The 25625-nt window shown below is 41.7% G+C and overlaps 1 protein-coding gene across 5 annotated transcripts in view; it reads left to right on the forward strand.

Moving 5' to 3' along the window:
* Positions 1-25625, forward strand: part of tdrd1 (tudor domain containing 1) — a 135969-nt gene that overhangs the window by 32843 nt on the left and 77501 nt on the right. For all 5 annotated transcript variants that reach the window (XM_041858274.2, XM_041858275.2, XM_041858276.2 and 2 more), the window contains exons 13-15: positions 8211-8318; positions 8527-8697; positions 9001-9264. In XM_041858274.2, coding sequence (XP_041714208.2) covers positions 8211-8318; positions 8527-8697; positions 9001-9264 — 543 coding nt within the window. The remainder of the gene's footprint in view (positions 1-8210; positions 8319-8526; positions 8698-9000; positions 9265-25625) is intronic.

Consider the following 25625-nt stretch of genomic DNA (forward strand, 5'->3'; position numbering starts at 1 on the left):
ACACCCCTTGTAAAGCAGATTCATGTGCTTAATTTTAAGAAGTTATTTGGCCACTTTAGTTGTGATACAAACCTTATTAAAACATATAGGCCTATGGGCTATGCTACATGAGGTGTGCGACTATGATTCGAAAAAGTCGCAAAAAAAAGGCATTGTTCCTTATGCTGGCCATCATTCACAAGTGATAATATTTACTTCACAAGTGATAGGCTAATATTGTCACCCTCAGCCTATTCTTGATTTAAACTTGTCTTTAAATATACTAAATAATATTTGTGTGAAATTCGTTTTGATTTAGAATGGACCATTATCATGCACTCGTATCGAAATGAGGGCAGTGGGAAAAAATATATCATATACACTACCGTTCAAAAGCTTGCTTTTCCCCGTGGGTTATTTTCATGCCAGCCAGGTAGGCTATACTCTTGTTGTAAAGAGAAGCAATGTGCTTAATATTAGGAAAGTTGAGAAATAAATATAGTAGGCCTAGCCTATAGAAAGCTGATGGGATCCTCTTTTTATTAGCGGCCATCACTGAAATGTTGCGCAACATGAGCTCATGGGCTCTCATGAAGTGTTTGATTAGATTTTCAATTACATTTGCCTTGATGTCAGAGTGATTTAGAGGGACAATAGATTGCTGAGTACCAGGCAGTTAGCAAGTTTGGTAGGCTACTAATAACCAGCAGCAGCATCAGAGCTTGGAGAATCCTAATTACCATGACTAAACGGTCATGTGGTATTTGACTGCCTTCATGACTCGTGACCGCCGGTGTGGCGGAAATACGGTCACCGCAACAGCCCTAGCTGAGGGGCCAGACGGATTACTAGGACGTGTACTCCGAGCATGCGCGGACCAGCTGGCAAGTGTCTTCATTGCCATTATCAACCTCTCCCTGACCGAGTCTGTGATACCTACATGTTTGAAGCAGACCACCATAGTAGTCCCTGTGCCGTAGAAAGCTAAGGTAACCTGCCTAAATGGCTACCGCCCCGTAGCACTCATGTCGGTAGCCATGAAGTGCTTTGAAAGGCTGTTAATGGCTCACATCAACACCATCATCTCAGAAAGCCTAGACACACTCCAATTTGCATACCTCCCCAACAGATCCACAGATAACGCGAACTCCATCGCACTCCACACTGCACTTTCCCACCTGGACAACAGGAACACCTATGTGAGAATGCTATTCATTAACTACAGCTCAGCATTCAACACCATAGTGCCCAGAAAGCTCATCACTAAGCTAATGACCCTGGGACTAAACACCTCCCTCTGCAACTGGATCTGAACTTCCTGACGGGCCGCCCCCAGGTGGTAAGGGTAGGTAACACATCGGCCACGCTGATCCTCAACACTGGGGCCCCTCAGAGGTGCGTGCTTAGTTCCCTCCTGTACTCCCTGTTCACCCATGACTGCATGGCCAGGCACGACTCCAACACCATAATTAAGTTTGCTGACGACTCAACAGTGGTAGGCCTGATCACCGACAATGATGAGACAGCCTATAGGGAGGAGGTCAGAGACCTGGCAGTGTGGTGCCAGGATAACAACCTCTCCCTCAATGTGAGCAAGACAATGGAACTGATCGTGGACTACAGGAAAAGGCGGGCCGAACATTAACATCGACGGGGCTGTAGCACCTTACGGGGCTGTAGTGGAGCGGGTCGAGAGTTTCAAGTTCGTTGGTGTTGCATCACAGCCTGGTATGGCAACTGCTCAGCATCCGACCGTAAGGTGCTACATTGGGGCCAAGCTTCCTGCCAAACAGGACCTATATATTAGGCGGTGTCAGAAGAAGGCCCCAAAAATTGTCAGACTCCAGTCACCCAAGTCCTAGACTGTTCTCTCTGCTACTGCACGGCAAGCGGTACCGGAGCGCCAAGTCTAGGTCCAAAAGGCTCCTTAACAGCTTCTAACCCCAAGCCATAAGACTGCTGAACAATTAATGAAATGGCCACCCAGACTATTTACATTGACCCCCCCCATTTTTACACTGCTGCAACTCGCTGGTTTATTATGTATGCATAGTCACTTTTCCACTACCTACATGTACAAATTACCTCGACTAACCTGTACCCCCGCACATTGACTCGGTACTGGCACCACCTGTATATAGCCTTGTTATTGTTATTTTATTGTGTTACTTTTTATTTTTTATTTTACTTTAGTTTATTTAGTAAATCTTTTTTAACTCTATTTCTTGAACTGCATTTGTTGGTTAAGGGCTTGTAAGTAAGCATTTCACGGCAAGTTCTACACCAGTTGTATTCGGTGCATGTGACAAATACAATTTGATTTGTGAGATTTACATGCGTATTATTGTTAGCTCTTCATGTACATTTAAAGGCCAGCCGTGCTGCCCTGTTCTGAGGCAATTTAAATTTTGCGAGGTCCCTCTTTGCGCCACCTGACCACACGACTGAATAGTAGTCCAGGTGTGACAAAACTAGAGCCGGTAGGACCTGCCTTGTTGATAGTGTTGTTAAAAAGGCAGAGCAGCGCTTTTATTATGGCCAGACTTCTCCCCATCTTATCTACTGTTGTATCAACATGTTTTGACCATGACAGTTTACAATCCAGGTTACTCCAAGCAGTTTAGTCACCTCAACTTGCTCAATTTCCACACCATTTATTACACGTTTTAGTCGAGGTCTAGGGTTTTGTGAATGACTATTTTTTTTATATTTAGGACTAACTTATTCCTTGCCACCCATTCTGAAACTAACTGCATCTCTTATTAAGTGTTGCATTGATTTCACTCGCTGTAGTAGCTGAACTGTACAGTGTTGAGTCATCTGCATACACAGCCACACTGGCTTTACCTTACGCATGTCATTGGAAAAAAAGCCTAGACAGCTGCCCTGTGCAATTCCTGATTCTACCTTGATTATGTTGAAGAGGTTTCCATTAAAGAACACCCTCTGTGTTCTGTTATACAGGTAACTTTATCCACAATATAGCAGGGGGTGTAAAGCCATAACACAAGTTTTTACGTCAGCGGACTATGATTAATAATGTCAAAAGCCGCACTGAAGTCTAACAAAACAGCTCCCACAATATTTTTATCATCAATTTCTCTCAGCCAATCATCAGTCATTTGTGCAAGTGCTGTGCTTGTTGAATGTCCTTCCCTATATGCTTGCTGAAAGTCTGTTGTCAGTTTGACCCGATACAATGCTATTTTGGTCCTCTGTAGCTCAGCTGGTAGAGCACGGCGCTTGTAACGCCAAGGTAGTGGGTTCGATCCCCGGGACCACCCATACACAAAAATGTATGCACGCATGACTGTAAGTCGCTTTGGATAAAAGCGTCTGCTAAATGGCTTATTATTATTATTATTATTATTATTTTACTGTAAACAATCACAATTTCTCCTAAAGTTTACTAAGGTAACAGGCTGATTTTGTCAGCTATTTGAACCAGTAATGGGGGCTTTACTATTGTTGGGTAGCGAAATTACTTTTGCTTCCCTCCAGGCCTGAGGGCACACACTTTATAGTAGGCTTAGATTGAAGGATTGGCAATAACGTCCACATTATCCTCAGTAATTTTCCATCCAAGTTGTCAGACGCCGGTGGCTTTTCATTGTTGATAGACAACAATCATTTTTCACCTCTTCCACACTCACTTTACGGAATTAAAAATTACAATGCTTGTCTTTTCAATATTTGATCAGTTATACTTGGATATATATTGTCTGCGTTTGTTGCTGGCATGCCTAAATTTGCTGATCTTAACAATGAAAAAATCATTAAAGTAATTGGCAATATCAGTGGGATTTGTTATGAATGAGCCATCTGATTTAATGAATGATGGAGCTAAGTTTGCCTTGTTGCCCAACATTTCATTTAAGGTGCTCCAAAGCTATCATTCTTTATATAATTTATATTTTTCATAGTGTAGTTTCTTTGTCTTTTTTATTCAATTTAGTCACATGATTTCTCAATTTGCAGTATGTTTTCGGTTGTGCAGCCAGACTTATTTGCCATTCCTTTTGCCTCATCCCGCTCAACCATACAATTTTTAAATTCCTCATCAATCCACTGGGATTTAACAGTTTTAACTGGAATAAGCATTTTCATAAATGTGTCAAGTGCAGCGTCTGCTTTCTCCTCATTATACACCATAGACCAACAAATATTCTTTACATCAACAACATAGCAATCACTACAAAACGTATTGTATGACCTCTTATACACTATATTAGGCCCAGCCTTTGGAACTTTAGTTTTCCTAAATATGGCTACTATATTGTGATCACTACAGCCAATGGGTTTCGATACTGCTTTAAAGCACATTTCTGCAATATTAGTAAAGATGTGAACAATACATGTTGATGATTTCATTCCTGTGCTGTTTGTAACTACCCTGGTAGGTTGACTGATAACCTGAACCAGGTTGCTGTCACTGGTTACAATATTTTTCTTGAGTGGGCAGCTTGACGAAAGCGAGTCAATATTTAAATCACCCAGAAAATATACCTTTCTGTTGATATCACATACATTATCAAGCATTTCTTACGTCATCCAGATACTGAATGTTAGCACTTGGTGGTCTATAGCAGCTTCCCACAAGAATGGGCTTTCGGTGAGGCAGATGACCCTGTATCCATATTACTTCAACAGCATTTAACATGAGATCCTCTCTCAGCTTTACAGGAATGTGGTTCTGAATATAGACAGCAACACCACCTTTGTCATTTCTGATGTTATAACCATTTGTTTCTGCCACTGTATCATCAAAGGTATTATCTAAGTGAGTTTCAGAGATTGTCAGAATATGAATGTCATCTGTTACTAGCAAATTATTGATTTCATGAACCTTGTTTCTTAAGCTACATATGTTAACGTAGGCTATTTTTAGCACTTTTCTGGGATGCTTGATTGTTTTCATTGCTTTACTGGGAAGCTTAGCAGAAGTAGGAATGCTCATGTTATTTATGTTCGTGTAGGGTGAGCTGCACACAGTGGACTTCCTAGTAGGGCACACCGCCTCAGTGCTAACAGTAAAACTCTTGTTCATAGGGACATGATTCCTGCATACAATAGGATCAGCAGAGGCATTCAGGGCAGTTAGAGGGACATTCATTAGGTTACCTACATTGTGTCTACCAACTTCAATGGGATAATGGACATTTGCGGAAGCATTATGTCAACTCAGCAACACAATGGTAGGGATTAATTTATCTGGGCTTGGGTCATTGATAAGTCATTGTCTCAGCGCAGCCTTATATTGCTGTGAAAGGATCCAGGAACCCAAATGATTTGGGTGGATCCCATCATCCTTATAAAACGAGCTTTGTTTCCAGAAGATATCAAAATTGTCAATAAATGTTACACCCACAGAGCTGAAATAGTCATGTAGCCAGTTATGGAGGGCTAACAGTCTGCTGAAACGTTCAATGCCACGATTTAGGGCCAGATATGAGAATTTCCTTCATCAATATCCTGTGTAAGTGTACTTGCCTCAGTGAAAAGGTTAAAAATACTGAACAAAAATATAAACACAAGATGTAACAATTTCATTGGTTTTACTGAGTTACAGTTCATATGAGGAAATCAGTCAATTGAATTAAATGTATTAGGTCCTAATCTATGGATTTCACAAGACTGGGAAAACACAACATGGGCTTCATAATGGGCCTCATGATCTCATCACAGTATTTTTGTGCATTAACATTACCATAGATGAAATGCAGTTGTGTTTTTTGTCAGTAGCTTATGCCTGCCAATACCATAACCCCACTGCCATCATGGGGCACTCTGTTCACAATGTTGACATCAGTAAACTGCTTGCTCACATGACGCCATACACAAGGTCTGTGGTTGTGTTGATGGTTGGACGTACTGCCAAATTCTCCAAGACGACTTTGGAGGCGGCTTATGGTAGAGGCATGAACGTTAAATTCTCTGGCAACAGCTCTGGTGGACATTCCTGCAGTTAGCATGCCAATTGCACGCTTCCTCAAAACTTGAGACATCTGTGGCATTGTGATGTGACAAAACTGCACATTTTAGTGGCCTTTTATTGTCCCCAGCACAAGATGCACCTGTGTAATGGTCATGCTGTTTAATCAGCTAATTGATATGCCACACCTGTTAGGTGGATGAATTATCTTGGCAAAGGAGAAATGCTCGCTAACAGGGGTGTAAACCAATTTGTTCACAGAATTGGCGAGAAATAAGCTTTTTGTGCTTATGGAACATTTCTGGGATCTTTTATTTCTGGTCATAAAACATGGGACCAACACTTTACATGTTGCTTTTATATTTTTGTTCCGTGTGTGTGTATACTAAATAAACCTTATTTGGCACACTTGCTGTTTATTGGTAGGTGATTTTCTCAACAATGCAGCACTCCTTGGTCAACGTTAACATCCCATATCTCTTGTACAGAGGGTAGTGAGTGTCTGTGCTTTTGTGTAGGTTGGGCTGTTGTCTCTAGACCAGTGGCGGTCGATGCCGTTTTTAAGATGAGGGAGGACGCGAATAATTTTTATGAGCATGGCTTTATTTCTATTACAGTATATTGGATGACTATAATTCACATTCCATTCACCCAGCTCAATGTAACATCGATAGGTTTAGGTTACTACATGATACTCACATTTTCCCTATACCCAACATGAGGTTGCTACAACCTAGCCTATGAATGAAAGTTTGCAACGTAGGTGCACATGTTTGAGAGAAGCATTTGAGTTATCAAGGTGACCGACAGTGACACATTCAATACCGCCTTGCACACACTTGCCTGCATCTATCTGATATAGGGTGTAATCATTAGTCCAACAGTTACAAACAAGAGTTTCTATTTTACAAATTCAGGTCAGTTTCATTCCGTTTGCTAAACATTTTTCAACAGAATTGGCGGAATGAGTACACCCCTGATCACACGCAAACACAGTTCACTTTCATATCAGCCACATACAAACTGCATGATCACTTTGCTCGTTAATTCCTTCTCACATCGACGCGCTCTCAACTTTTCTCTTCGCGTGTGGACTTCAGTGCACAACACATCAGCTGTCTGTCACCAGGCAAAAACAAACTTCACAAGGCTAGCCTACATATTTGTCACCATATTAGCTAATGTCATATTCAACATAGCTACTAGATAGAACTTACGCGTTAGTAAACTCGCTACAATCATGCAGTAAGCAAGCAGTTTAGCAGTTACACTGGTGGGCCCCGTTGACAATAAATTAATAAAACCAAAAGCTTACCGTGACTTTGAAAAGTTCCAGTGTTGGATAGCCAGCTAGCTAACTTGGCATCCCTCTCTGTTTGAACCGGGTGTTTGAGTAGGCTAAACTACCTAGCTGCATTCGCTAGCTAAAAAAAGTTACAGTGAAAAAAAAGACCTCTCCTTTGCTTCTCCTTCATTTTTGAATACTTTTAATTTGTTAAAAACTGTTGTCTTTCTATCTCTCCTTGGGTTAACCACATTTTATGCACTGCGGTGCTAGCTAGCTGTAGATTATGCTTTCAGTACTAGATTAATTCTCTGATCTTTTGATTGGGTGGACAACATGTCAGTTCATGTTGCGAGAGCTCTGATAGGTTTAAGGACGTCCTCTGGAAGTTGTCATAATTAATGTGTTGAGTGTATGGAAGTGGGTGAGAACCTTCAGCCTCCTAGGTTTTGTATTGAAGTCAATGTACCCAGAGGAGGACGGAAACTAGCTGTCCTCTGGCTACACCATGGTGCTACCCTACAGAGTGCTGTTTTAATACAATATTTGTTGACAGGCCAGTCATGTTCTTCCACACCGATCTCGACAAACCATTTCTGTATGGACCTCGCTTTGTGCACGGGGGCATTGTCATGGGCGTTTCCACAATAACAGCACTTACAGTTGACCAGGGCAGAAATTTGCCGAACTGGCTTGTTGGGAAGTGCCACGTTGAGCCAATGTTTGTCTATGGACGATTGCATGGCTATGTTCTTGATTTTATACACCTGTCAGCAACGGGTGTGGCTGAAATCGCCAAATCTGCTAATTGGAACGTGTGTCCACATACTTTTGTGTGTATCTGGGTCGTTTTCAGTTGGCTCAAAACAGGACAACACATTTTGAAACGGGGAGGTACTAATAAAAAATATAAAAAATCTGTTTTGCTGTAATGTGCCCTAGTGAATTGAACAACCTAGTGGAGGTAATTCAGTCTCTTGTATCGTGGGCGCTGAGTGTTGTGTGTCTGTGCAGGTGTGATCCAGGAGCTTCATCTGAAACTGAGGGAGCACTGTTCTCAGGCCCCAGCCAGCCAGAACTTCAGACCTGCCCCTGGCACAGTGTGCTGCTCCCTATTCTATGGTAAGGACACACACACACTTATTCTGTGTCAGGCAAGAGTACTCACATTGACTCAGGACACATACACACTCAGAAAATGGACACACGATGAGCTCTCTGTTGTGATCTCAATCTTGACCGGGTTGAGGAATTTTGTGGAGCTTTGCCTGCCAAGGATCTCATCGCTGTTGGTAGTGATCTCTCTCTCTCACTCACTGTACCCTCCTAGAGGACAACCAGTGGTACAGGGCCAAAGTGCTGGCCTACTCCTCTGAAGAGAAGGTGTGTGTGGGCTACATTGACTTTGGCAACTCGGAGGAGGTGGAGCTGAGTCGCCTGCGTTCCATCACCTCTGAACTCCTAGCCCTGCCAATGCAGGCCATCCCTTGTGCCCTGGCAGGTATGACCTATTACACATTCAAGTCAATATATTGATTCATCTCGAATTTCTGCTTTTCTGACATCCTCTATTCATGTGTCATTCCATTTGGCCAAGGTGTCAATAACTAACTAAATTATAGCAATAAAGAAATGCATTGCCATTTCATGCCTTTTGATTCTGTACTTTTTGTCTCAAACTCAGGAATCTCCAGTGCATTAAATTGTGTTTTAGGGATAGTGGTAGTTTAACCTGATCACTTACAAACTCTAACTTTTTTTAATTGCCTGTTACACACACACAATCCCACCCCTCCCCCTATAGGAGTGCGTCCCACGGCAGAGGCCTGGTCAGAGGAGACTGTGCTGATGCTCAGGCGGATGGTGTGTAACCGATTCCTGCGGGTAGAGATCCTGGGCGAGCGGGAGGGTATGGCGCTGGTGGCCATGATCGACGAGGCCAGCGACCCCCAGGGCAATGTGGCCGAGATGCTGGTCGCCACTGGTTATGCCTTGCCTGCCAACCATCAGGACGAAGAGGCCACCACCAAGGAGCAGGGTGAAGGAGCCTGGACAGAATCATCTCATGGTAACTAGAAGTCAGACCTGCCAACCTGTACGCCAGTGTTTCTGCTGTACTCATTTAGCATTAAGATTAGTCATCAATACGTTGCTAACTAGTAACAAGATCATGTTTAGAGTTAGTGATCTAGCAGCTAATGATTAACCCAATGGGGTAAATGCATGGGCAACATCATGCTTCAGCCTTTTTGTTTAGTTACAAAATATTTCACCCTCATCATTCAAATTAAATCAACCTCTTCACCCTCATCCTCATCATTCAGTTCATTCAAATTCAATCATGTCACGTGTAATTATCAGCTTCGATCACCCATTCATCCATTGATCTCATTTATTTAGTGACGAGAAAGAGACATTAGCGCCAGAGTACAAACGCCCAACGGCGAATTTGGTATTTTATTAGGATCCCCATTAGCTGTTGCGAAAGCAGCAGCTACTCTTCCTGGGGTCCACACAAAACATGAAACATGACATAATACAGAACATTAATAGACTATAACAGCTCAAGGACAGAACTACATAAATTTTAAAAAGGCACACGTAGCCTACATATCAATACAAACACACATACTATCTAGGTCAAATAGGGGAGAGGCGATGTGCCGTGAGGTGTTGCTTTATCTGTTTTTTTTTTAACCAGGTTTGCTGTTCATTTGAGCAATATGAGATGGGAGTTCCATGCAATAATGGCTCTATATAATACTGTGCGCTTTATTGAATTTGTTCTGGATTTGGGGACCTGGTGGCATGTCTGGTGGGGAAATTGTGTCTGTCAGAGCTATGTGTAAGTAGACTATGCAAACAATTTGGAATTTTCAACACGTTAATGTTTCTTATAAAAATAAGTGATGCAGTCCGTCTCTCCTCAACTCTTTGCCAAGAGAGACTGGCATGCATAGTATTTATATTAGCCCTCTGATTACAATGAAGAGCATGACGTACCGCTCTGTTCTGTGGGAGCTGCAGCTTAACTAGAGCTGTGTTCGAATACCCATACTAACATACTATATACTAATAGTTCATTTTAGTATACTGTAAACAAATGGTGTCCTTTCAGTTGAGCGTACTAGCGCTTCGCCTGTCTACCGGAAGTTGATGCTGTTGCTATGCAACCTCCTTGCTAGCTTGTTAGCATAACAAATTGCTAGCTAGACATTTTACGACTTTGGGTGTGTTCTTAAATTCAATCTGGAGTGCCAGAGTGCTTGTTAGCATAATTTACACCAGAGCGCAGAATAACTGACAAATTTACGAATGCTCAACACCCGTTGAGTATGGCCGGTGTCAGTAAACCTCGGCAAAAAAGCGTAATTAAATTGTTAACAGCAGCACATTTAGTCACCAACGCTCTGGATAACATGAAAACAGCCTAACCAGCTCTGCTAGGGCGACTAAAATGGTCAGAGTGAGGTGTTTTCTCATTTGTGTCTGGAAGTAGCTAGCAAGTTCGCTTGGGTGCTTGACTGCCGTTGTAAGGTCAGAATGCTCAAATCAGCCCTACTCCTTGGCCAGAGCGTCCAGTGTGCGCTCTGAATTTACAAACGGACAATCTGACAATGCTCTGAATTATGAACGCCCAGAGTGCACTCCAGTCAGGACATTCCATCACATACTCATTCTAAGATTAACACCAGTGGCCCCCCAGACCACCTGGCATCCAGACTCTGTGGCACCAAGAGTGACACATACTAATGGATTGACCTCATTCCTAAAACCCTGTATTAACACGTCATATCAATCTTGTAATAAATAATGTGGAAATTGAGCAAGTTGAGGTCACTAAACTGCTTGGATTGTAAACTGTCATGGTCAAAACATATTGATACAACAGTATCAACAAGGCAGGTCCTACAGGGCCTAGTTTTGTCGCACCTGGATTACTGTTCAGTCGTGTGGTCAGGTGCCACAAAATGGGACTTAGGAAAATAGCAATTGGCTCAGAACAAGACAGCACGGCTGGCTCTTAGATGTACACACAGAGCTAACATGAATAATATGCATGTCAATCTCTCCTGGCTCAAAGTGGAGGAGAGATTGACTTCATCACTACTTGTATTTGTGAGAGGTATTGACATGTTGAATGCACCAAGCTGTCTGTTTGAACACCCCATGCATACCCCAGAAGACATGCCACCAGAGGTCTCTTCACAGTCCCCAAGTCCAGAACAGACTATGGGAGGCGCGCAGTACTACACAGAGCCATGACTACATGGAACTCTATTCCACATCAAGTAACTGATGCAAGCAGTAAAATTATATTTAAAAAAACAGATAAAAATACACCTTATGGAACAGCAGGGACTGTGAAGCAACAAACATAGACACACGATAACATGGATTTTGTATTGTAGATATGTGGTAGTGGTGGAGTAGGGGCCTGAGTGTTGTGAAATCTGTGAATGTATTGTAATGTTTTTAAAATTGTATAACTGCCTTAATTTTGCTGGACCCCAGGAAGAGTAGCTGCTGCCTTGGCATCAGCTAATGGGTATCCGTAATAAATACAAATAGGGGGAGAAGGGCCTTGGTCAGGGAGGTGACCAAGAACCCGATGGTCACTGACAGAGTTCCTCTGTGGAGATGGGAGAACCTTCCAGAAGAACAACCTTCTCTGCAGCACTACACCAATCAGGCCTTTACAGTAGAGTGGCCAGACAGACGCCATAGCTTATATGGACAGCTATATTGACACTCAATCACTATGGTATTTTTTTATTGGTAAATTTACAAATAAAGATATTATGATAAATAGAATAGAAACTTGTATCTCAATATGGTAAGTGGTGAAATAAGTATAGCCAGTTATAATTGTAATGGCTTAACAGATAATAACAAAAGAAGAACAATATTTACATGGCTCAAAGAGAAGGAATATAATATCTATAGTTTACAGGAAACTCATTCAACAATTCTAGATGAAGTTTTGTGGGAAAAGGACTGGGGGGGGGGGGGATATACTTCTCCAATGGGCAAAGAAACTCAAAAGGGGTGATGATATTAATTAACAATAATTTCGATCCAAATGTGCAAATTGTCCAAACTGATCTGCAAGGTAGATGGATGATTTTAAATATGTTATTGGACCATAAACAGATATGGCTCATTAACCTTTACGGACCAAATAATGATGATCCACACTTCTTTGACTATATATATAATAAATTATCAACCCTGCAAGCAATACAATACTATATTATTGTGGTGGGAGATTATAAAACTGTTTTAAATAGCACAATGGACCGTAAAGGAAATCACACTACAAACTATCACCCTCATGCTCTTAAGGAAATCATGAATGTCATGGATACATTAGAACTAGTAGATACAGTGGGGAGAACAAGTATTTGATACACTGCCAATTTTGCAGGTTTTCCTACTTACAAAGCATGTAGATCTCTGTAACTTTTATCATAGGTACACTTCAACTGTGGGAGACGGAATCTAAAACAATAATCCAGAAAATCACATTGTATGATTTTTATGTAATTAATTCGCATTTTATTGCATGACATAAGTATTTGATCACCTACCAACCAGTAAGAATTCCGGCTCTCACAGACCTGTTAGTTTTTCTTTAAGAAGCCCTCCTGTTCTCCACTCATTACCTGTATTAACTGCACCTGTTTGAACTTGTTACCTGTATAAAAGACACCTGTCCACACACTCAATCAAACAGACTACAACCTCTCCACAATGGCCAAGACCAGAGAGCTGTGTAAGGACATCAGGGATAAAATTGTAGACCTGCACAAGGCTGGGATGGGCTACAGGACAATAGGCAAGTAGCTTGGTGAGAAGGCAACAACTGTTGGCGCAATTATTAGAAAATGGAAGAAGTTCAAGATGACGGTCAATCACCCTCGGTCTGGGGCTCCATGCAAGATCTCACCTCGTGGGGCATCAATGATCATGAGGAAGGTGAGGGATCAGCCCAGAACTACACGGCAGGACCTGGTCAATGACCTGAAGAGAGCTGGGACCACAGTCTCAAAGAAAACCATTAGTAACACACTACGCCGTCATGGATTAAAATCCTGCAGCGCACGCAAGGTCCCCCTGCTCAAGCCAGCGCATGTCCAGGCCCATCTGAAGTTTGCCAATGACCATCTGGATGATCCAGAGGAGGAATGGGAGAAGGTCATGTGGTCTGATGAGACAAAAATATAGATTTTTGGTCTAAACTCCACTCGCCGTGTTTGGAGGAAGAAGAAGGATGAGTACAACTCCAAGAACACCATCCCAACCGTGAAGCATGGAGGTGGAAACATCATTCTTTGGGGATGCTTTTCTGCAAAGGGGACAGGACGACTGCACCGTATTGAGGGGAGGATGGATGGGGCCATGTATCGCGAGATCTTGGCCAACAACCTCCTTCCCTCAGTAAGAGCATTGAAGATGGGTCGTGGCTGGGTCTTCCAGCATGACAACGACCCGAAACACACATCCAGGACAACTAAGGAGTGGCTCCGTAAGAAGCATCTCAAGGTCCTGGAGTGGCCTAGCCAGTCTCCAGACCTGAACCCAATAGAAAATCTTTGGAGGGAGCTGAAAGTCCGTATTGCCCAGTGACAGCCCCGAAACCTGAAGGATCTGGAGAAGGTCTGTATGGAGGAGTGGGCCAAAATCCCTGCTGCAATGTGTGCAGACCTGGTCAAGAACTACAGGAAACGTATGATCTCTGTAATTGCAAACAAAGGTTGCTGTACCAAATATTAAGTTCTGCTTTTCTGATGTATCAAATACTTATGTCATGCAATAAAATGCAAATTAATTACTTAAAAATCATACAATGTGATTTTCTGGATTTTTGTTTTAGATTCCGTCACTCACAGTTGAAGTGTACCTATGATAAAAATTACAGACCTCTACATGCTTTGTAAGTAGGAAAACCTGCAAAATCAGCAGTGTATCAAATACTTGTTCTCCCCACTGTATATGGAGGCTTAAATATCCTGACCTAGTGAGATACACATGGCGGAGACTCAATCAAGCGAGTCATCTTGACTTCTTTCTTATGTCATTCTCGTTGGCGCCAAAAGTTTAAAAAGTGTTGATGGGGACAGAATGCGGTCGGACCATCATATAATTGGCATATACATTACTCTTACTGAATTTCCACGTGGGCGAGGATATTGGAAATTTAATCAAAGCCTATTGGATGATAACTTGTTTTTAACTAGGACAGAGGAATTGATAACTGTTTTTTTCCGACATAACATAGGTACAGCAAATCCCCTTATTGTATGGGACACTTTTTTAGATGTGCCTTTAGAGGCCATGCAATTCAGTACTCATCTCGAAAACAAAAGCAATTTAGGTCAAAAGATTCCATACTAACAAAGGAAATAGTTCTAACATAACAGATGGATAGCAATAAAAGCTGTAACATAGCGGCTCAGAATAAATTACAGGAAAAACAAAAATAAATGGAGAAACTTAAGTGTAATATATTATAAAAAATAAAGCAAACTGGATGGAATATGGGGAAAAATGCACCAAATTATTTTTTAATATTCAACATCGAAATGCTACCAAAAATAATTTACTGAAACTGGTTACAAATTACAGTCACCATGATTCACCAAATGATATTTTGAAGGAGGAATAAAAGTACTTTAAGCATATGTTTTCATTTCAGTTGCCTCCATCTCTTCTAACTGAAGCTAACTGTAGGGATTTTTTCCCAATTGATAATGTAAAATTAACAGCCAAACAAAGACTCATGTGAAGGTTAAATTACAGAGGAGGAACTTCTGGATGCAATTAAAGACTTTAAGTCCGGGAAAACTCCAGGGTTGGATTGCATACCAGTCGAGGTATACCAAACCTTTTTTGATATACTAAGAGGACCGTTATTAGCATGTTTTAACCACTCCTATGTAAATGGTAGATTGTCAGACACTCAAGAAGAAGGTCTGATTTCATTATTACTGAAACAGGATACAAGTGGGAAATATAAAGATCCAGTAAATTTACACTTCAGTGCTGTGATGCAAAATGTATAGCGCATAGAATTAAAAAAATATTGTCTGACATTATTCATTCTAATCAGACAGGTTTTTTACATGGACGATACATTGGAGATAATATAAGGCAAGTACTGGAAACAATGGAACACTGAAAAATCTGGGAAACCAGGCCTGCTATTCATAGCAGACTTTGAAAAGGCATTTGAACAAGTACGACTGGAGTTTATATATAAATGTCTGGAGCATTTCAATTTTGGAGAATCTCTTATAAAATGGGTTAAAATCATGTATAGTAACCCTAGGTGTAAAATAGTAAATAATGGCTATTTCTCAGAATGTTTTAAACTGTCAAGAGGAGTAAAACAAGGTTGTCCACTATCGGCATATCTATTTATTATGGCCATCGAAATGTTAGCTATTAAAATCAGATCCAACAATAATATCAAGGAATTAGAAATCCAGGGCTTAAAAAGGTGTCATTGTACGCTGATGATTCATGTTTTCTTTTAAATCCACAACTTGAATTCCTCCACAGCCTCATAAAATATCTAGATACATTTTCTAACTCTCTGGATTACAACCAAATTATGATAAATGTACTATATTACATATTGGATCACTAAAAAATAAAATGTCCATGTAGTTTACCAATAACATGGTCTGATGGTGATGTGGATATACTCAGAATACATAACCCAAATGAAATAAATGATCTCACTCCAATACATTTGAATAGAAAGTTAGCAAAAATAGATAAGATCTTGCTACCATGGAAAGGTTAAATACCTGTCTATTTGTGGAAAAACCACCCTGATTAACGCTTTACTATTATCCCAATTTACCTACGCCTAGTGAACATTGTTTAAAAATTTCAGAAAAAATATATTCCATTTTATTTGGAACGGCAAGCCAGACAAAATTAAACAGGCCTATTTATATAATGAATATGATTTCGGAGGACAGAAATGATTAAATATTAAAGCATTAGACCTAAAAGCTTCAGTCATACAAAAGTTATACTTAAATCCGACTGGTTCTCTAGCAAATTAGTAAGATTGTCTCACCCCATGTTCAAGAATGGCCTTTTTCCCTTTATTCAGATTACAACCTTTCACTTTCAGTTATTTGAAAAGGAAATAATCTCCCAAATATCACTATTTCTAAAACAAGCCATAGAAAGTTGGTTGCAATTTCAATTTAATCCTCCAGAAACGACAGAACAAATAATGCAACAAATATTGTGGTAAAACTCAAATATACTAATTGATAATAAACCATTATGTTAAAAAAAAAAAAAAAGGTATTCTTTGTAAATTATATGGAGTTGTGTCGCACATAACAGCAGCTAACAAATGGAAATGTCTGCTCTACTCAAAATTACGACCAAATAATTGCAGCATTACCACAAAAATGGATTCAATTTAAATTATTATATACACATTTTGATACCAATAGAATGTTATTTATATAGGGGATACAATCTACCCAGCTCTGCAGATTTTGCTGCGAAGAGAAATAATCATTTGTTTTGGTACTTTCTATTTGTAGCTTATTTTTGGTCACTGGTCCAGGAATGGCTGAAGGATTGCAATATTTACCTGGAGCTTACCCTGCAGATAGCACTACTGGGTGATCTGAAAAGTCATAGTCAATCGATCAATAATATAATAATACTTTCAGAATTGTTTTTTATTTTAGATTTACAATCTGTAGAAACAATGATAATAGAAGGGTTCAGAACTTTTGTGAAACATTCACAGTACAGTTGAAAAATATATAAATCCAATATGGATGGTGTTAGGAGATAGATGGGATGTGTTGAATGGAGCTGAAGGATGGGACTAATAACAACTAACAACAACTAATAACAACAAGATAACTAATATAAAGCATACTGTGTCCATAATAAGTATATAGGTTATAGGTTGAGAGCTTTAATGAAGCTGCCAGTTGAGGACCTGTGAGGCGTCTGTTTCTAAAACTACACACTCTAATGTATTTGTCCTCTTGCTCAGTTGTGCACCGGGGCCTCCCACTCCTCTTTCTATTCTGGTTAGAGACAGTTTGCACTGTTCTGTGAAGGGAGTAGTACGCAGCGTTGTACGAGATCTTCAGTTTCTTGGCAATTTCTCGCATGGAATAGCCTTCATTTCTCAGAACAAGAATAGACTGATGATTTTCAGAAGAAAGTTATTTGTTTCTGGCCATCTTGAGCATGTAATCGAACCCACAATTGCTGATGCTCCAGATACTCAACTAGTCTCAAGAAGGCCAGTTTTATTGCTTATTTAATCAGCACAACCGTTTTCAGCTGTGCTAACATAATTGCAAAAGGGTTTTCTAATGATCAATTAGCCTTTTAAAATTATAAACTTGGATTAGCAAACACAACGTGCCATTGGAACACAGGACTGATGGTTGCTGATAATGGGCCATGCTCTGAGTACGCGGCTAGTAATCACCTTTTGAGGGTGGACTGTATTATTATGCATACTTGATGGACTGGTTAACTTATGCTACACTTTAAACGTTCTATCCACGAGTCTGTGAGAGAACATATAGGCCTAGGTAATGCTGTTGGTTCATCGATTGTGCAGGGTGGCTTACCAAGTTGGCCTTCAATTATAGTGAATTTGTTTTTGAATAGCCTAGTAATAGGGCATTTTTTATATTTTCATAATTAGTAGGCTGAGACATTACCATTCGCTACAGAATATCTCACCACCGTGCGTTTCCATCTTCTCTCTCCTTCATTACTTCCTCGAGCACGCAGAGAGAGGGGCTGTCAACAGTTTTAATTTATTATTTTGTTGTGAAAACATGTTACTATCGATGTTAATGAACAGATTTCACTTTGTTTCCCAAATGGGTAGCTGCAGGAACATGGTTGGAGAGCCATGTTATACAGTGTTAGGGCAGAATATCACCTGTCGCGCAGCGAGAGGCTGCATGCTCCTCAGTGGTTGATTGTGACGATATATAAGTGTTACAGTGAGGGGAAAAAAGTATTTGATCCCCTGCTGATTTTGTACGTTTGCCCACTGACAAAGACATGATCATTCTATAATTTTAATGGTACGTTTATTTGAACAGTGAGAGACAGTATAACAACAACAAAATCCAGAAAAACGCATGTCAAAAATGTTATAAATTGATTTGCATTTTAATGACGGAAGTAAGTATTTGACCCCTCTGCAAACATGACTTAGTACTTGGTGGCAAAACCCTTGTTGGCAATCACAGAGGTCAGACGTTTCTTGTAGTTGGCCACCAGGTTTGCACACATCTCAGGAGGGATTTTGTCCCTCTCCTCTTTGCAGATCTTCTCCAAGTCATTAAGGATTCGAGCCTGACGTTTGGCAACTCGAACCTTCAGCTCCCTCCACAGATTTTCTATGGGATTAAGGTCTGGAGACTGGCTAGGCCACTCCAGGACCTTAATGTGCTTCTTCTTGAGCCACTGTTTTGTTGCCTTGGCCATGTGTTTTGGGTCATTGTCATGCTGGAATACCCATCCACGACCCATTTTCAATGCCCTGGCTGAGGAAAGGAGGTTCTCACCCAAGATTTGACGGTACATGGCCCCGTCCATCGTCCCTTTGATGCGGTGAAGTTGTCCTGTCCCCTTAGCAGAAAAACACCCCCAAAGCATAATGTTTCCACCTCCATGTTTGACGGTGGGGATGGTGTTCTTGGGGTCATAGGCAGCATTCCTCCTCCTCCAATCACGGCGAGTTGAGTTGATGCCAAAGAGCTCGATTTTGGTCTCATCTGACCACAACACTTTCAACCAGTTCTCCTCTGAATCATTCAGATGTTCATTGGCAAACTTCAGACGGGCCTGTATATGTGCTTTCTTGAGCAGGGGGACCTTGCGGGCGCTGCAGGATTTCAGTCCTTCACGGCGTAGTGTGTTACCAATTGTTTTCTTGGTGTCTATGGTCCCAGCTGCCTTGAGGTCATTGACAAGATCCTCCTGTGTAGTTCTGGGCTGATTCCTCACCGTTCTCATGATCATTGCAACTCCACAAGGTGAGATCTTGCATGGAGCCCCAGGCCGAGGGAGATTGACAGTTCTTTTGTGTTTCTTCCATTTGCGAATAATCGCACCAACTCTTGTCACCTTCTCACCAAGCTGCTTGGCAATGGACTTGTAGCCCATTCCAGCCTTGTGTAGGTCTAAAATCTTGTCCCTGACATCCTTGGAGAGCTCTTTGGTCTTGGCCATGTTAGAGAGTTTGGAATCTGATTGATTGCTTCTGTGGACAGGTGTCTTTTACAGGTAACAAGCTGAGATTAGGAGCACTCCCTTTAAGAGTGTGCTCCTAATCTCAGCTCGTTACCTGAATAAAAGACACCTGGTGCCAGAAATGTTTCTGATTGAGAGGGGGTCAAATACTTATTTCCCTCATTAAAATGCGAATCAATTTATAACATTTTTGACCCCCTTTCAATCAATATATAACATGCGTTTTTCTGGATTTTTGTTGTTGTTATTCTCTCACTGTTCAAATAAACCTACCATTAAAATTATAGACTGATCATTTCTTTGTCAGTGGGCAAACGTACAAAATCAGCAGGGGATAAAATACTTTTTTCCCCTCACTGTATATGCCCAGACGTTTGTATATGCAATCCTGTGTGAAAGCAGAGTTTTGGTGCGTTGCCTAAGAAAAGGATCCCAGCTGCTACTATTATTTATTTCTCAGCTGCTAATATTAAGCACATGCTTCGCTATATAAACAGAGAAGCCTATCTGGCATGTTTGAAATACGAACTGAGGGGAATGCAGCCTCCATTCGCAATTCGCGTGCGTATGGAAGACGTCTTTTTTTCCGCTGTTCCTGCCAATTTGATAATGGATCGTTCTTAATGAAACTAATTTTACATCTTTGTAAAAACGAAATTAAATTGAGAATAGTCTGATGGATGAAAATATGATCACTTGATGAGAGAACAGCATGTGCAGCCTGAGGCAAGGAAAAGAGCGCAAGCTTTTTTGCGACTTTTTCAAATAGTCAATAGCATGTAGTCGCATCATGTTTCGATTTCTTAGACATTCTAAGGTTTGTGTCATTCACAACTACTGCCAAATAACTATAAATCTAGCTCATAGAACCTGTTTTAATTATCACTTTAATACTCAACATAGCCACTTCATATGCGCACTCGCTCCGTAATGGGAAAAATATGATTTATATATTTATTTAGTTAAGTTCAATTATATTCTTCTTACTATAAAATCATATAAAATAATGGCACGGGACTTATTAGCATATCTTGTCCGCTAAATGAACTAGCCAACAGCCTATGGCATGGCGCATAACCATATAATATACGGTAGGCCGACTCCATATATCGTTCTTCTGAAATGCATTTTCTTCGTAGCATGCTTCTTTAGACCTGCTTAAAAAAATTATGGATTTATTGTTATGGTGTATATTAAATATATATATTAGACATTTTTTTATGTAGTGGCCTAGATGTTCGAAAGGCGCGCATCAGCAGCTCGTAAGCGTGTCGCCCTGGAGATTCTAAACATGATTATGTTAATGAAAGATTACCGTGAGACCGGCAGTCATTTGCATGACCATAACCGGCTGACAAAATTGAATGACAGCCATAGCCCTAGTTAACATGCTTGTTAGTGTTTTGTTTTTCCATATCAGATTGGTGGTCTTAGCTTTTTAGTTTATTCACTTCTTGATCGAAAAACCATCGGTGAAGTAGACGCGCGGACGCTCTACCATTCCCGTGACGTTTCAATATGGCTGCGGCCACATCTCTTGAAGCTTGTGCGACACAAAAAAACATATAATATTGTGTTCTAAAAGCATTTTCATTAAGCTATAAAAACAGAGTTGCACACTCCATATGTATAATCTCCCAGTAATTTATTGGGTAAAAAACCACCAACATTTCGGTGTCACTGTGCCTTCTTCAGGGTAATGTCATGAATGCTTGAACCAGGTTATGTAGAAAACAGTGCAATTAGTGCAACCATGGGACAATAGTGAGGGGTGTGTCATAATTGCTAGGTTGATCAGAATGAATTGAGCGAAACTGTTAAAAGACAATAGCCCACAGCATATTTAATATATTATGCCATTGTTAGCATTATCATAACATTAGCATCAACATGCATTATTGTTTCATTTAATTTCACCTATATATTTAAATATTTCCAATTTCATTAAAGAAAATGGTTACATGTAATCTTTTGGGTCAACAATAGTGCATAATAAGCATCATTGAGAACACTAAGGTGGGCTGGTGTCAGGGTCTTACTTGATAAGTTGAAGACATTTAGCTCCTGTTGGACTGGGGGGCCGTCCTGGATCTCAACTGGTAGGTATTGCGGGATGGTAGTGGATTTCTTCTTCCCCCGACGTGTGAGTCGAACCGTCTTACGTACTGGGGGTGTTGTCCTCGACGTTGTCCCCAGTGTCCGCGCCCTCTGTTGGAGAAAAAACGCTCACCGTTGGTAGAGGAGCCAGAGGTAGCGCTGTATGTGGATAGATGGTCTGACAGAGGGACTCCCTCAGTTCCGTCGTAATCTTGGTCTGAAGGTCAGCGTTACTCTTAATGAGATCATCCAGTTTGATAGGATAATTTAGCTCGTCTCATAGAGCTTGCTGTGAATTGTCAATGGAGGTTTCGATGATCAAAGTCATCAGCTCCAGTGAACAGTTAAGTATAGCACACCAACGTTCACAAAACTCTTTCGTGCGTTGGCCAAATGAAGGCTCTTTTTGCCAACGTAGTCCGCGTGGGATAACTCCATTTCGAACATACCCACTTAAAGTGACGATATGCAGGTGTGTTCTACTTTTATTAGATGAACAGTCTTGGAATTCTTTAAAAATATTTTCCCTGGTGCCTTCTATCCAGTAGCAGCTCACTTTGTTGAAGCTAACCATCCCATGTCCTCCCTCAAATACACAGGCATTGAGCATGTTGCTCTACCAAGGAGAGGAGGTAACATCGAGATCCTACTACTACAAAGGAAGGCCTACTGGATATCCTATTTAAAAACATTGAGCCCTAGTGGTCTGAATATTGACTTTGATCTCAGGCCCTTCTTATGACCAATTATATTTTCTGTGAACAGCTCTTGTAAATGAATATTCTTTCCTACAGCCTATCAGCGTACACCCAATATGTTCCCCCTGTTGATGATGCTTATTATGCATTATGATTGACCCAAAATATTACATGTAGCGTAGAATCCCGTATTATCGGCATATTCAACAGCGTTTAAGAAATATATTACCTTCAACAGTGTTATCTTGTGATCAAGCCTTCAATGTTTTGTGATTATTGGTGTCGTAAAAATTTTAGCTAACGGTTTAGCAATTAGCAAGTTTGACATTTCATTTGAAAATATTACTGTTATCTGCTTTTGATAAGCGGTTAAGCAAAAAATACGTCCCGTATTATCTGTATCGGCCCCCAGTTATTGGGCACCTTACTATTTTGTTCAATTACAAGATATATCCGTTTAATTTTGTTGAAAAAAGAGACACCAACCACGTACCCGAAGTGTTTACTAGATAGTTGACTAGTTGGCTAGTCTTCCGGTAAAAAGTGACTTGCCTGTCAACTTTTCATTGCGTAGCCCGGTGCGCCCTCTTGTGGACTCTTAAAAAATGGTTCTTCACCAACATATTCAGTGTTGTAACCAAATGAAATATGAGTATTAATAATTTACATCAAATACACTTTAATTTCAGTTATAGCATTAACATAAAACAATGAAAACACTGGAGTTTTTGTTGCAGAGGTGCACTTGGAAAGTAAAGGAAGAAATACACAAGATGGGTTCAATAAATATATATATTATATTTTAGACATTTATTTTTTTGAACAAATAAATAATTTCATATGAACACAAACAAAACAAACAATTAAATCTCGACCTCCATCCCCATATTGTCACAAAAATCACAATAAAAATCCAGCTCCACCGCTACCTCTTGATCCCACTGCACACACCTGCAGTGGAACCAGTGCTGGCAAAAGTCACAGCACACCCATGGCACCTCGGATCTACACTCCTGAGAGGAGCTTGCAGGCGGATCACGCTCCCCGCAGCGAGCACAGCAGGTGGTGTCTTCTTTTATAAAAAATTAAATAATAATACAAATTGATTAATATGGTTTTGCAAAATGTAGAAGTTCTTCAACAACAATAGTAATTGATACAACTGAGAGAGCGAGAAAAACCGATTATGAAGTACCTGAGAGTGGTGCCATGGGTGGTGTGACAGATGTGACCGGTGTAGCTTTTCTCTTCCTTTTCTGTGCTGCAGTTTGAGAAAAAGTGGTGTTAGACAGAGCATGTTGCATGAAAACCCTTTTCAACTTTTTTACATCAATACCTCTGGAGGAAGCTGCAGAGGTTTTGGAGGAGGCGGAGATGACTTGAGGGCTGGTGCTATTTACTGTAGATATATAAAGATATATATACTTTTTTTTTACATTGCTGTTTTATAAAACAGATAACAAACAGTCATTTTTTCGTAATTTAACATGTGTTTACCTGTGGAGGTGGTGGTATTCAAATTGCAGGGGGCAGGGACACCAGACGATGCTGCTATGGTGGTGTGACCAGGGGAGACGGAGGAGGCAGTTGGTCCAGAGGAGGCCGTGTTGGTGGTGACAGACATGGGGGGTGGTGTGCATTGGGGTGGTGGTGGACAAAACCGCCGACGATGGCTTGGAGGAGCTGGTGTTTGTAATGGTGGGGTTGAGGGGCCGACGATGGTGTGGCCGGGAGAGTAGGCATGTGGCCTTCTTCTGCAGCTGGGGACTCCGGCGGCTCCTACAGGTGTTGCACATTGGGAGGCACTGGCAGTGGTGATGCAGCTGTCAGGAGTGGTTCCAGCAGGGGGTCCAGCAGAGGCGATGGCGTCAATGGTCTCATCCATGGCAGCCCTCTCCTGTGCCCTCTGTGTTCTGAGGGCTGCCCGACGCTCTTTCTCCTCTGCCCCGGCCCTCTCCTTCTCACCCCTCTCCTGCCACTGGCGCGTGTATTCCTCCCCGGTGAGGCATGTGGCGACCACAGGGAGTCTTCTGTATCGGTCCAGCCGATACTTCAGGACAGTAAGGATGTGCCCCAGGTCCTTCGCTATCAGCCCCCCCTCTATTAGGGGGTGCTCTTCTAGAGCTAGGGATAGGACTGGAGCAGCGACTGGGGCAGGGGCTGAGGGTCCTCCTGTGGTCGCTGGGGAGGAGGTGCTGATGGATGGCACATTGCTGCTGGTTCCAGTAGAGGCGGTGTTGGGACCCGGTAGGGTCCGAGACGGCATTAAACGGGACCCTTCAATGGCTGAAGGGTCAAAAGGGAAGAGGCCACACTTCTTAAACCCTTCCACCACATAGCGCATGTCCTTGCATCGCTGGTACGGGTAGCGGAATACTCTGGCAAATTCTGATTTGTTTACCATGTAGGAGTGGTCAAAATGGCTAAGGTCTCCAGCTACCTTGGAGAACTCAGCCTTTAAAGGGCCAAAGTATGCCACGTCCAGCGGCTGCAGGACATGGGTGCAGTGTGGTGGAAGACAAAGAAGTATAACCCCTTCCCTTAGTGCCACCGCGAGCACTTCCGGGTCCATGTGGCTCTTGTGCCCATCAAAGAGGAGAAGGAGAGGGCGCTCTTTCACTGCATACTTAATGAAGTGCTGAAACCACTTCCTGAACAGGTCCCCGTCAATGTAGCCACTGCTTGACCGTCCATACAAGGCTTGGGGGGGGCCTCCCAGTGTGTAGTGGCCACCGGGGAAACACTTGGGGTAGATGATAAACGGGGGATGTCCTCCCCAGTTGCGTTGAAGCAGGCCAGCACTGTGATGTGCTCCTTGGTCCCCGGAGCCTGCTGGTACACGTGTTTTGCGCCCCGGGGAGCCAGCACTTTGTGCCTGCTCTGGTCGCTACGAAACCCAGACTCATCGCAGTTATAGATTTGTCTGGGTTTCTCCCTCAACCCACTCTCCTCCAAGTGCTTCTCATAAGAAGTGAAGAAGGTGTCCATCGTCGGACGTGTGGCACACTCAGCTCTCCCCTATCCAGGGTGTCCGGCCTCCTCATGCTTAGGTTCTTGTGCCTCCTCCTGAACATTTCCCACCACCTCTTCCCCAGTGGTGGGATTGTTTCCCCTGGGTGCCGAAACCTACAATAGAATAGAATATATAATTGTCCATCCAGGATGAAAATGTTTGTTTTGGCATCACCATACACATCCACATTTACATCACACACATTGATAACAGTCAGTCCAGCATTCTACATACATAAACACATAGAACACCAAATACCTGCGTATTTTGTCGGCGTATTTCATCAGCCTCTGTCTGGTGAAGGGGAACCCATGGCTGGCGCAGTAGATACAGTACTGCACC

Source organism: Coregonus clupeaformis, chromosome 31 (genome assembly GCF_020615455.1).
Source record: "Coregonus clupeaformis isolate EN_2021a chromosome 31, ASM2061545v1, whole genome shotgun sequence".
Lineage (NCBI taxonomy): Eukaryota > Metazoa > Chordata > Actinopteri > Salmoniformes > Salmonidae > Coregonus > Coregonus clupeaformis.